Here is a 14,115-nt window from a genome sequence, read left to right on the forward strand (position 1 = left end):
CCGTGTCTCCACCCATCTCCCCGTGTCTCCACGTGTCTCCCCGCGTGTCTCCCTGTACCTGTGCACGTTTCCCCGTGTCCGTGGACAGGATGTCCGGAAGCAGCCTGCGTCTGCCCGTGATTGTCTCCCCGTGTCTCACCGTGTCTCACCGTGTCTCCCAGTGTCTCCCCGTGTCTCCACCCATCTCCCCGTGTCTCCACCCATCTCCCCGTGTCTCCCCGTGTCTCACCGTGTCTCCCCGTGTCTCCACGAGTCTCCCAGTGTCTCACCGTGTCTCCCCGTTTCTCCACGAGTCTCCCAGTGTCTCACCGTGTCTCCACCCATCTCCCCGTGTCTCTCCGTGTCTCACCGTGTCTCCCCGTGTCTCCACGAGTCTCCCAGTGTCTCACCGTGTCTCCACCCATCTCCCCGTGTCTCCCCGTGTCTCCACCCATCTCCCCGTGTCTCCACGTGTCTCCCCGCGTGTCTCCCTGTACCTGTGCACGTTTCCCCGTGTCCGTGGACAGGATGTCCGGAAGCAGCCTGCGTCTGCCCGTGATTGTCTCCACGTGTCCGTGTCTCCGGCAGAAGTCCACAGTCCGTCTCAGGAAGTCTCGAACGCCTGCAGACGGAAGATGTAGCCTGTAGTTGTGTAGTCTGTAGTTGTGTAGTCTGTAGTATCTGTAGTTGTGTAGTCTGTAGTTGTGTGGTCTGTAGTTGTGTAGTATCTATAGTTGTATAGTCTGTAGTATCTATAGTTGTATAGTCTGTAGTTGTGTAGTCTGTAGTTGTATAGTCTGTAGTATCTATAGTTGTATAGTCTGTAGTTGTGTAGTCTGTAGTATCTATAGTTGTATAGTCTGTAGTTGTGTAGTCTGTAGTGTCTATAGTTGTATAGTCTGTAGTATCTATAGTTATATTGTCTGTAGTTGTGTAGTATCTGTAGTTGTATAGTCTGTAGTTATGTAGTCTGTAGTTGTGTAGTATCTGTAGTTGTGTAGTCTGTAGTTGTGTAGTCTGTAGTTGTGTAGTCTGTAGTTGTGTAGTCTGTAGTTGTGTAGTATCTATAGTTGTGTAGTCTGTAGTTGTGTAGTCTGTAGTTGTGTAGCCTGTAGTTGTGTAGTCTGTAGTTGTGTAGTCTGTAGTTGTGTAGTCTGTAGTATCTATAGTTGTGTAGTCTGTAGTTGTGTAGTCTGTAGTATCTATAGTTGTGTAGTCTGTAGTTGTGTAGTCTGTAGTTGTGTAGTCTGTAGTTGTGTAGTCTGTAGTTGTATAGTCTGTAGTATCTATAGTTGTGTAGTATCTGTAGTTGTGTAGTCTGTAGTTGTGTAGTCTGTAGTTGTGTAGTCTGTAGTATCTATAGTTGTGTAGTCTGTAGTTGTGTAGTCTGTAGTTGTGTAGTATCTGTAGTCTGTAGTATCTGTAGTTGTGTAGTCTGTAGTTGTGTAGTCTGTAGTTGTGTAGTCTGTAGTTGTGTAGTCTGTAGTTGTGTAGTCTGTAGTTGTGTAGTCTGTAGTTGTGTAGTCTGTAGTTGTGTAGTCTGTAGATGTGTAGTCTGTAGTATCTATAGTTGTATAGTCTGTAGTATCTATAGTTGTGTAGTCTGTAGTATCTATAGCTGTATAGTCTGTAGTATCTATAGTTGTATAGTCTGTAGTCTATATAGTTGTATAGTCTGTAGTATCTATAGTTGTATAGTCTGTAGTGTCTATAGTTGTATAGTCTGTAGTATCTATAGCTGTATAGTCTGTAGTATCTATAGTTGTATAGTCTGTAGTATCTATAGTTGTATAGTCTGTAGAATCTATAGTTGTATAGTCTGTAGTCTCTATAGTTGTATAGTCTGTAGTCTCTATAGTTGTATAGTCTGTAGTATCTATAGTTGTATAGTCTGTAGTATCTATAGCTGTATAGTCTGTAGTATCTATAGCTGTATAGTCTGTAGTATCTATAGTTGTATAGTCTGTAGTATCTATAGCTGTATAGTCTGTAGTATCTATAGTTGTATAGTCTGTAGTATCTATAGCTGTATAGTCTGTAGTATCTATAGTTGTATAGTCTGTAGTATCTATAGTTGTATAGTCGGTAGTATCTATAGTTGTATAGTCTGTAGTTGTATAGTCTGTAGTTGTGTAGTCTGTAGTTGTGTAGTCTGTAGTTGTGTAGTCTGTAGTTGTGTAGTCTGTAGTATCTATAGTTGTATAGTCTGTAGTATCTATAGTTGTATAGTCTGTAGTATCTATAGTTGTATAGTCTGTAGTGTCTATAGTTGTATAGTCTGTAGTATCTATAGCTGTATAGTCTGTAGTCTCTATAGTTGTATAGTCTGTAGTCTCTATAGTTGTATAGTCTGTAGTATCTATAGTTGTATAGTCTGTAGTTGTATAGTCTGTAGTATCTATAGTTGTATAGTCTGTAGTATCTATAGTTGTATAGTCTGTAGTATCTATAGTTGTATAGTCTGTAGTATCTATAGCTGTATAGTCTGTAGTATTTATAGTTGTATAGTCTGTAGTATCTATAGTTGTATAGTCTGTAGTATCTATAGTTGTATAGTCTGTAGTCTCTATAGTTGTATAGTCTGTAGTATCTATAGTTGTATAGTCTGTAGTATTTATAGTTGTATAGTCTGTAGTATCTATAGTTGTATAGTCTGTAGTCTCTATAGTTGTATAGTCTGTAATATCTATAGTTGTATAGTCTGTAGTATCTATAGTTGTATAGTCTGTAGTCTCTATAGTTGTATAGTCTGTAGTATCTATAGTTGTATAGTCTGTAGTCTCTATAGTTGTATAGTCTGTAGTCTCTATAGTTGTATAGTCTGTAGTATCTATAGTTGTATAGTCTGTAGTATTTATAGTTGTATAGTCTGTAGTATCTATAGTTGTATAGTCTGTAGTCTCTATAGTTGTATAGTCTGTAATATCTATAGTTGTATAGTCTGTAGTATCTATAGTTGTATAGTCTGTAGTCTCTATAGCTGTATAGTCTGTAGTTGTATAGTCTGTAGTATCTATAGTTGTATAGTCTGTAGTATCTATAGTTGTATAGTCTGTAGTATCTATAGCTGTATAGTCTGTAGTCTCTATAGTTGTATAGTCTGTAGTATCTATAGTTGTATAGTCTGTAGTATCTATAGTTGTATAGTCTGTAGTATCTATAGTTGTATAGTCTGTAGTTGTATAGTCTGTAGTATCTATAGTTGTATAGTCTGTAGTATCTATAGTTGTATAGTCTGTAGTATCTATAGTTGTATAGACGTCACTATAGCTGTATAGTCTGTAGTATCTATAGCTGTATATACATCACTATAACTGTATAGTCTGTAGTCTCTATAGCTGTATAGACGTCACTATAGCTGTATAGTCTGTAGTATCTATAGCTGTATAGACGTCACTATAGCTGTATAGTCTGTAGTATCTATAGCTGTATAGACTTCACTATAGCTGTATAGACTTCACTATAGTTGTGTAGTTGTGACTCTAGTTGTGACTCTAGCTGTGACTCTAGTTGTGACTCTGGTTGTGACTCTGGTTGTGACTCTGGTTGTGACTCTAGTTGTGTGGTTGTGACTCTAGTTGTGACTCTAGTTGTGACTCTGGTTGTGACTCTAGTTGTGTGGTTGTGACTCTAGTTGTGACTCTGGTTGTGACTCTAGCTCTGACTCTTGGCTGTGTGGTTGTTACTCTAGTTGTGACTCTAGTTGTGACTCTGGTTGTTACTCTAGTTGTGACTCTAGTTGTGACTCTAGTTGTGACTCTGGTTGTGACTCTGGTTGTGACTCTAGTTGTGACTAGTTGTGACTCTAGCTGTGACTCTAGTTGTGACTCTGGTTGTGACTCTAGTTGTGACTCTGGTTGTGACTCTGGTTGTGACTCTAGTTGTGTAGTTGTGACTCTGGTTGTGACTCTAGTTGTGACTCTGGTTGTGACTCTGGTTGTGACTCTATTTGTGTAGTTGTGACTCTGGTTGTGACTCTGGTTGTGACTCTGGTTGTGTGGTTGTTACTCTAGTTGTGACTCTAGTTGTGACTCTAGCTGTGACTCTGGTTGTGACTCTGGTTGTGACTCTAGTTGTGACTCTAGTTGTGACTCTAGTTGTGTGGTTGTGACTCTAGTTGTGACTCTAGTTGTCACTCTAGTTGTGACTCTGGTTGTGTAGTTGTGACTCTAGTTGTGACTCTAGTTGTGACTCTAGCTGTGACTCTAGCTGTGATTCTAGTTGTGACTCTGGTTGTGACTCTGGTTGTGACTCTGGTTGTGACTCTAGTTGTGACTCTGGTTGTCTGGTTGTGACTCTGGTTGTGACTCTAGTTGTGACTCTAGTTGTGACTCTGGTTGTGACTCTGGTTGTGACTCTAGTTGTGACTCTGGTTGTGACTCTAGTTGTGACTCTGGTTGTGACTCTGGTTGTGACTCTGGTTGTGACTTTATTTGTGACTCTGGTTGTGACTCTAGTTGTCTACTTGTGACTCTAGTTGTGACTCTAGTTGTGACTCTGGTTGTGACTCTAGTTGTGACTCTGGGTGTGTAGTTGTGACTCTAGTTGTGACTCTAGTTGTGACTCTGGTTGTGACTCTGGTTGTCTAGTTGTGACTCTGGTTGTGACTCTAGTTGTGACTCTGGCTGTGTAGTTATGACTCAAGTTGTGACTCTGGTTGTGACTCTGGTTGTGACTCTAGTTGTGACTCTGGTTGTGACTCTGGTTGTCTAGTTGTGACTCTGGTTGTGACTCTAGTTGTGACTCTAGTTGTGACTCTGGCTGTGTAGTTATGACTCTAGTTGTGACTCTAGTTGTGACTCTGGTTGTGTAGTTGTGACTCTAGTTGTGACTCTAGTTGTGACTCTGGTTGTGACTCTAGTTGTGACTCTAGCTGTGACTCTAGTTGTGTGGTTGTTACTCTAGTTGTGACTCTAGTTGTGACTCTAGCTGTGACTCTAGCTGTGACTCTAGCTGTGACTCTGGTTGTGACTCTAGTTGTGACTCTAGTTGTGACTCTGGTTGTGACTCTAGTTGTGACTCTGGTTGTGACTCTAGTTGTGACTCTGGTTGTGACTCTAGTTGTGACTCTAGTTGTGACTCTGGTTGTGACTCTAGTTGTGACTCTAGTTGTCTAGTTGTGACTCTAGTTGTGACTCTAGTTGTGACTCTGGTTGTGACTCTGGTTGTGACTCTAGCTGTGACTCTGGTTGTGACTCTAGCTGTGAATCTAGTTGTGACTCTGGTTGTGACTCTAGCTCTGACTGTGGTTGTGTAGTTGTGACTCTAGTTGTGACTCTGGTTGTGACTCTAGTTGTGACTCTAGTTGTGACTCTAGTTGTGACTCTAGTTGTGACTCTGGTTGTGACTCTGGTTGTGACTCTAGCTGTGACTCTGGTTGTGACTCTAACTCTGACTCTGGTTGTGACTCTGGTTGTGTAGTTGTGACTCTAGTTGTGACTCTGGCTGTGACTCTAGCTGTGACTCTTGGCTGTGTGGTTGTAGTCTCCACGAGTCTCTCACACCTGGATAAGTCTCCATGAACGTCTGTATGAGATTGTCGGCTTCCTCGGTCGACACTCCGAGCTGATTGGCCAGCGAGGCAGCTCCCATCCCATAGATGATCCCATAGCACAGCTGAGATAAAGACAAAGATCCCCCAGGTAGCCTGTTACAGGATGCAGGGGCAAGTGCTGTCAGCGATTAGCGGCGGCAGCGGCGCCTATGAAGGCTACCGGCACTGTGGCTACACACACAGAGAGAGGGGGGCGGGTGGTCGGCAGCACCACCACGCCCGGCCGCCTTTGTCTCTCCCCCAGGTACTCATTTGAGGCTGAGTCGACCTAGGGGAGGCCCAGGACCGGTTCAGATAATCGTCACCGGTGTTGGCCGTGAGCGCTGAAAGCTACACTCACATATACACAGACACACACACAGACACACTCACACAGACACACACACAGACACACATACACACCTACACACACAACAACCGCCATTCACCACTAAGTGGTGGTGACGTCACCACGACGCTTGTGCCAGGCTATGTGCACCCTGAGGCCACGTGAAGTGTCGAACGCCCGCTGGCAGGAGGTCACAGGGCAGACCCAGGTGCCACGGGTCGACTGACTGAGATGACTGGCTGATGCACCACCTGTGCCCCCTACTGTGCCAACCTGCTGTGCTTTAGCCAACCCGGCGCTCTGCTCGTTGTTGTGAGCGTCGCTCCTCCGCCCTCCGTTGTTGTTGTTGGAGGGCGACTGCCTCCAACTGCCCAGTAGCGTCCTTCACGAGCCTCCTCCACAGAGGCCGATCTTGACACCGCTGGTACCAGTCATCGGCAAGTCCACTCAGCTCCACGTCCTCCTGTACCACATCACTCCATCTCTTCTCTAGCCCGTGCCGCGCCCGCTTAGCCCCCTCAATCCGGCCGAACAAAAGCTGTTTCGGCATGCGGTGGCTGGGCATGTGGGCTACATGACCCAGCCAACGCAGCCTTGCCTGCCGGAGGAGCTCACCGATGGGACCCTGCCCAGATCTTTCAAGGATTTGTGAGCTCCTCACACAATCCAGTCTGGTTAAACCCGGATGGATCGTAGGCAGGCCAGCCTAAATGTTTCTAACCGGCGAAGATGTTCCATTAGGGGGGGTCCACGTTTCGCAAGCGTAGAGAAGGGAGGGAATGACCGTGGCCGAGAAGACCTGAAGCTTAGTGCGGAGCGACAGACCAGGTAGCTTCCACACAGCGTTACGCAACCGATGAAAAGATATTCCCGCCCGACTGATTCGGAGTGAGACCTCTGCTGTTAAACTGGAGCCAGTCATAAGCACACTGCCCAGGTATGGGAAACTCTCCACTCTCTCCACAACTGCCCCATCAGCGATTGGGAGTTGTGGGGGTGGAGTGTCCGATGGTACAAAATACCCAGGCAGGTGCTTAGTTTTGGTGGGGCTGATGGTAAGGCCCCACCTCTTAGTGGCACGCTCCAGTCTCAGCAGCAGCGTCTCCAACTCCTCCTCTGACTGAGCAGCTATTACCAAATCATCAGCATACATAACGTGGTTGAGCAATAGGGAGCCATCCCTTGACCGCACCCGGGCATCGATTAGCCTCCCATTATATCTGTACCATATGGAGATTCCCCCGGTACAGCTATTGAAGGCTTCATGAATTACGTGGTCAAAATAGATGTTAAATAATGTGGGAGCCAGAGGACATCCCTGTCGCACCCCAAAATGAACAGGGAATGGCTCTGACTCCCGGCCACGTAGTTTTACCCGGGCCCGCTCACCATCATGAAGGTCCTTAATGATCGTGAGCAGAGGGTCAGGTACTCCAAAAGCACGAAGAACGACCCAGAGCCCAGGCCTACTGATGGTATCATAGGCCTTGACCAGGTCAATAAAGCAGAGATGTAGGTCTTGTTGGAATTCCCTACACCTCTGCTGTAGCAGACGGACAGAAAATATGGCATCTGTGCAGGACCGCCCTTTCCTGAAACCGCATTGGGGCTCCGCAAGCCTCTCCTCAGCGTGCCTGGCAAGGCGATGCTGAATAATCCTTGCCAGGACCTTTCCCGGCACACTGAGGAGTGAGATGCCCCTGTAGTTGTTACAGTCTGTGCGGTCCCCCTTCTTAAAAAGGGGGACCACCAGGGCATCCTTCCAATCCTGCGGAACCCGTCCAGTGGTCCAGACTGTTGTTATGATGTCATATAGGGCAGTCTGTGCACAAACGCCACCCTCCCTCAGCATTTCGCTGAAAGCTACACTCACATATACACAGACACAAACAGACACAACAACAACAACCGCCATTCACCACTAAGTGGTGGTGACGTCACCACGACGCTTGTGCCAGGCTATGTGCACCCTGAGGCCACGTGAAGTGTCGAACGCCCGCTGGCAGGAGGTCACAGGGCAGACCCAGGTGCCACGGGTCGACTGACTGAGATGACTGGCTGATGCACCACCTGTGCCCCCTACTGTGCCAACCTGCTGTGCTTTAGCCAACCCGGCGCTCTGCTCGTTGTTGTGAGCGTCGCTCCTCCGCCCTCCGTTGTTGTTGTTGGAGGGCGACTGCCTCCAACTGCCCAGTAGCGTCCTTCACGAGCCTCCTCCACAGAGGCCGATCTTGACACCGCTGGTACCAGTCATCGGCAAGTCCACTCAGCTCCACGTCCTCCTGTACCACATCACTCCATCTCTTCTCTAGCCCGTGCCGCGCCCGCTTAGCCCCCTCAATCCGGCCGAACAAAAGCTGTTTCGGCATGCGGTGGCTGGGCATGTGGGCTACATGACCCAGCCAACGCAGCCTTGCCTGCCGGAGGAGCTCACCGATGGGACCCTGCCCAGATCTTTCAAGGATTTGTGAGCTCCTCACACAATCCAGTCTGGTTAAACCCGGGATGGATCGTAGGCAGGCCAGCCTAAATGTTTCTAACCGGCGAAGATGTTCCATTAGGGGGGGTCCACGTTTCGCAAGCGTAGAGAAGGGAGGGAATGACCGTGGCCGAGAAGACCTGAAGCTTAGTGCGGAGCGACAGACCAGGTAGCTTCCACACAGCGTTACGCAACCGATGAAAAGATATTCCCGCCCGACTGATTCGGAGTGAGACCTCTGCTGTTAAACTGGAGCCAGTCATAAGCACACTGCCCAGGTATGGGAAACTCTCCACTCTCTCCACAACTGCCCCATCAGCGATTGGGAGTTGTGGGGGTGGAGTGTCCGATGGTACAAAATACCCAGGCAGGTGCTTAGTTTTGGTGGGGCTGATGGTAAGGCCCCACCTCTTAGTGGCACGCTCCAGTCTCAGCAGCAGCGTCTCCAACTCCTCCTCTGACTGAGCAGCTATTATCAAATCATCAGCATACATAACGTGGTTGAGCAATAGGGAGCCATCCCTTGACCGCACCCGGGCATCGATTAGCCTCCCATTATATCTGTACCATATGGAGATTCCCCCGGTACAGCTATTGAAGGCTTCATGAATTACGTGGTCAAAATAGATGTTAAATAATGTGGGAGCCAGAGGACATCCCTGTCGCACCCCAAAATGAACAGGGAATGGCTCTGACTCCCGGCCACGTAGTTTTACCCGGGCCCGCTCACCATCATGAAGGTCCTTAATGATCGTGAGCAGAGGGTCAGGTACTCCAAAAGCACGAAGAACGACCCAGAGCCCAGGCCTACTGATGGTATCATAGGCCTTGACCAGGTCAATAAAGCAGAGATGTAGGTCTTGTTGGAATTCCCTACACCTCTGCTGTAGCAGACGGACAGAAAATATGGCATCTGTGCAGGACCGCCCTTTCCTGAAACCGCATTGGGGCTCCGCAAGCCTCTCCTCAGCGTGCCTGGCAAGGCGATGCTGAATAATCCTTGCCAGGACCTTTCCCGGCACACTGAGGAGTGAGATGCCCCTGTAGTTGTTACAGTCTGTGCGGTCCCCCTTCTTAAAAAGGAGGACCACCAGGGCATCCTTCCAATCCTGCGGAACCCGTCCAGTGGTCCAGACTGTTGTTATGATGTCATATAGGGCAGTCTGTGCACAAACGCCACCCTCCCTCAGCATTTCGCTGAAAGCTACACTCACATATACACAGACACAAACAGACACAACAACAACAACCGCCATTCGCCACTAAGTGGCGGTGACGTCACCACGACGCTTGTGCCAGGCCATGTGCACCCTGAGACCACGTGAAGTGTCGAACGCCCGCTGGCAGGAGGTCACGGGGCAGACCCAGGTGCCACGGGTCGACTGACTGAGATGACTGGCTGATGCACCACCTGTGCCCCCTACTGTGCCAACCTGCTGTGCTTTAGCCAACCCGGCACTCTGCTCGTTGTTGTGAGCGTCGCTCCTCCGCCCTCCGTTGTTGTTGGAGGGCGACTGCCTCCAACTGCCCAGTAGCGTCCTTCACGAGCCTCCTCCACAGAGGCCGATCTTGACACCGCTGGTACCAGTCATCGGCAAGTCCACTCAGCTCCACGTCCTCCTGTACCACATCACTCCATCTCTTCTCTAGCCCGTGCCGCGCACGCTTAGCCCCCTCAATCCGGCCGAACAAAAGCTGTTTCAGCATGCGTTGGCTGGGCATGCGGGCTACATGACCCAGCCATCGCAGCCTTGCCCGCCGGAGGAGCTCACCGATGGGACCTTGCCCAGATCTTTCAAGGATTTGTGAGCTCCTCACACAATCCAGTCTGGTTAAACCCAGGATGGATCGTAGGCAGGCCAGCCTAAATGTTTCTAACCGGCGAAGATGTTCCATTAGGGGGGTCCACGTTTCGCAAGCGTAGAGAAGGGAGGGAATGACCGTGGCCGAGAAGACCTGAAGCTTAGTGCGGAGCGACAGACCAGGTAGCTTCCACACAGCGTTACGCAACCGATGAAAAGATATTGCCGCTCGACTGATTCGGAGTGAGACCTCTGCTGTTAAACTGGGGCCAGTCATAAGCACACTGCCCAGGTATGGGAAACTCTCCACTCTCCCCACAACTGCCCCATCAGCGATTGGGAGTTGTGGGGGTGGAGTGTCCGAATGTACAAAATACCCAGGCAGGTGCTTAGTTTTGGTGGGGCTGATGGTAAGGCCCCACCTCTTAGTGGCACGCTCCAGTCTCAGCAGCAGCGTCTCCAACTCCTCCTCTGAATGAGCAGCTATTACCAAATCATCAGCATACATTACGTAGTTGAGCAATAGGGAGCCATCCCTTGACCGCACCCGGGCATCGATCAGCCTCCCATTATATCTGTACCATATGGAGATTCCCCCGGTACAGCTATTGAAGGCTTCACGAACTACGTGGTCAAAATAGATGTTAAATAATGTGGGAGCCAGAGGACATCCCCGTCGCACCACAAGGTATACAGGGAATGGCTCTGACTCCTGGCCACGTAGTTTTACCCGGGCCCGCTCACCATCATGAAGGTCCTTAATGATCGTGAGCAGAGGGTCAGGGACTCCAAAAGCACGAAGAAAAACCCAGAGCCCAGGCTTACTGATGGTATCATAGGCCTTGACCTTGTCAATAAAGCAGAGATGTAGGTCTTGCTGGAATTCCCTACACCTCTGCTGTAGAAGACGGACAGAAAATATGGCATCTGTGTGGTCCCCCTTCTTAAAGAGGGGGACCACCAGGGCATCCTTCCAATCCTGCAGAACCCGTCCAGTGGTCCAGACTGTTGTTATGATGTCATGTAGGGCAGTCTGTGCACAAACGCCACCCTCCCTCAGAATTTCGCTTGGGAGATCATCTCTGCCCGCTGCCTTTCCTGGTCTCAGACTCCGGATCGCCTTCAGTACTTCCCCAACAGATGGCACCTCAGCCAGCCACTCACAGGGGGTGACTTCTTCCAATATTTGAGGCACCGCAGCCTCAGCAGGGTCATCCTCACTTTGTGCCACGATGTTTTCCTAGCTGAGCGATTTTCCCTCCCCCAGGACCTCACAGAAATGCTCAGAAAATCTGCAAACCTGTTCCTGGGGGTCGGAGATTGGATCACCGTTTTTTCCCCTAATGATGGTAATAGGTGTTGCGCTGCAGGTTACTTTTTTGATGAAGTTAGAGATTTGTGATCGCGGGCCACTGAGGCAGACTCCATCTCCTCAGCAACCCGCGACCACCATCCATCCTTGCAGCGCCTCACAGCTCTCTGAACCTCCGAGCGAAGGCTGCGGTAAGCCTCCTCATTCTCTGACGTGGGATTCTGTAGCCGATGACAGTGGGCCTGTCGCTTTTTCTCAACCATCCTGAACACCTCCTCTGTCAGCAAGGATCTCTGGGGAGGTCTGGACTGCGTACCCAAAGCAGCCATTGCAGCTGCATGAGTCACAGTCCTAAACCTCGCCCATTTACCCTCGACATCAGGAGGAGTGGGGGACGATGCCAACCCCAGCCGCAAGCGATGATGAAATTCTCGCTTGCAACTTTCATCAGATAACGGAGACCAGGCCACTTTAGGTTGGAATGGGGTCCTGGGTGTACACCCACCACCGGAGTGGAAGAATGGCAGGCGCATCTTACAGATGACTAGTCGATGGTCAGAGGGCAGATCAGCTCCACAGTAGGTCCTGGTGTCAAGGACATAGGCTTGCATCCGCTGGTCTGTCACTATGTAGTCCAGCAGATGTTCTTGCTTGGACCCGGCATGCATCCATGATGTTGTGTGGATGCGCCGATGCCGGAACAGCGTGTTGGTAATTACAAGCCCATGGGCTGCACAAAAATCTAGCAGCCTCCTACCGTTGTTATTGAGCTGATCTGGCCCATGCCCTCCAATCACTCCAGACCAGGTGCCAGCATCATGACCAACTCGGGCATTGAAGTCACCCAACATGATGACTCTATCCCGAGGGGCCACTTTAGCCAGCACCTGTGACAGGAGGTCATAGAAGGCATCTGACTCATCGGCTTTGCCTGCATCCCTGCACGGATGTTCATCTTCGGTGGGGGCATAAGTAACCACGACCACCACTCCTCGCCTCCGGTTGATGGGAAGGCGAGCCCAAAGTAGCCTGGGGCTTACAGCTTACCACACCTCATCGCCACGCTCCCACGCCCCCTTCATTATTTTGTTCAAAGAAGAGCCACACCCTGTTGTTTGGCAGTCTGCTGCCCCGAGTAGAGGACTGTCCACCTCCTCATGGTTGCAGGAGCCAGAACCGGTCCACCGGACCTCCTGAATGCCGCAGAGATCCAGGCGGTACCGGTCCAGCTCCCGACAGAGGAGTGGCAGCCTCTCCTCCGCAGTGAGCGTTCGAACATTCCACGTGGCCACACGAAGTGGCTTTTCGTTGTTTCTGGAGGAGCCCCGAGGGTAGAGATTCAATCTCCTGGCTCCGCCAATTGGGTTTGGCCAGGCGACGTCATAGACGCCTGTCCGCCCGGGGCCTCCGGCACAAGCTTATTAGTTACATATTTAAGTTTAACTCGTGGTTTAGTGGTAATTAATTGAAGGTGGAGGGGTTACCAGCCCCTCGCACCCGTCCAGAGCCCCCGTTTAGCCCCTGTGGTGGACACAGACGCCATGAGGGGAGGAGCCAATCGGAATTGGATCTCCCTCCACAGCACTGTCCATGACAGAGTTGCCTGTCCGGCACCGCGAGGAGGTAGACACAGACACACACACAGACACACACACAGACACACACACACAGACACACAGACACACACACAGACACACAGACACACACACAGACACACACACACAGATACACACAGACACACACAGACACACAGACACACACAGACACACAGACACACACACAGACACACACACAGACACACACACACACACAGACACACATACACACACACACAGACACACACAGACACACACACACACACACACAGACACACACACACACACAGACACACACACACAGACACACAGACACACACACACACACAGACACACACAGACACAGACACACACACACAGACACACACACAGACACAGACACACACATACAGACACACACACAGACACAGACACACACACACACAGATACACACACACAGACACACACACAGACACACACAGACAGACACACACACACACACAGACAGACACAGACACACACAGACACACAGACACCACCCCTTCTCACCTGCTTGGCATGCTGTCTCATGCTGTCGGTGACGTCATGAATGTCCACACGCAGCCACACGGACGCCAGAAGACGGAAGGGATCCACCTCCTCCTCGCCCCCACGTGACCCCTCACTGACCCCACGTGACCCCTCCGCCCCCTCCCGCCCCCACGTGACCCCTCTCCGCCCCCACGTGACCCCCGGCCGCCCCCACGTGACCCCTCGCCGCCCCCACGTGACCCCACGCCGCCCCCACGTGACCCCCCTCCCCCCCCACGTGACCCCTCCCCCCCCACGTGACCCCTCCCCCCCCACGTGACCCCCTCCCGCCCCCACGTGACCCCTCCCGCCCCCACGTGACCCCCGCCGCCCCCACGTGACCCTCTCCGCCCCCACGTGACCCCTCGCCGCCCCCACGTGACCCCCCGCCGCCCCCACGTGACCCCTGACCCCCGTACAGGGCCGTGGCGAGCCGTGGGCACCGGGAGAGATGGCAGAGGAGGCGCAGGCTCCAGCTGACGGAAGTCGGCGGAAAGGAGCACCGCTCCTGGTACG

The 14,115-nt window shown here is 50.5% G+C and overlaps 1 protein-coding gene across 1 annotated transcript in view; it reads right to left on the minus strand.

Annotated features, from left to right (window-relative positions):
- Positions 1 to 13,698, minus strand: part of LOC116958182 (DNA polymerase I-like) — a 36,646-nt gene extending 22,948 nt beyond the window's left edge. The window contains exons 1-3 of the mRNA XM_076055807.1: positions 13,579 to 13,698; positions 5,484 to 5,595; positions 477 to 601 (exon numbers count right to left, since the gene is read on the minus strand). Of these exons, the coding sequence (XP_075911922.1) occupies positions 477 to 601; positions 5,484 to 5,595; positions 13,579 to 13,599 (258 nt within the window). The 5' untranslated portion in view covers positions 13,600 to 13,698. The remainder of the gene's footprint in view (positions 1 to 476; positions 602 to 5,483; positions 5,596 to 13,578) is intronic.
- Between the last annotated feature and the right edge of the window lie 417 nt (positions 13,699 to 14,115).

The sequence above is a fragment of the Petromyzon marinus genome, chromosome 73, assembly GCF_048934315.1.
Source record: "Petromyzon marinus isolate PM22_M1 ecotype Great Lakes invasive population chromosome 73, UKy_Petmar_22M1.pri1.0, whole genome shotgun sequence".
NCBI classification, from domain to species: Eukaryota; Metazoa; Chordata; class Hyperoartia; order Petromyzontiformes; family Petromyzontidae; genus Petromyzon; species Petromyzon marinus.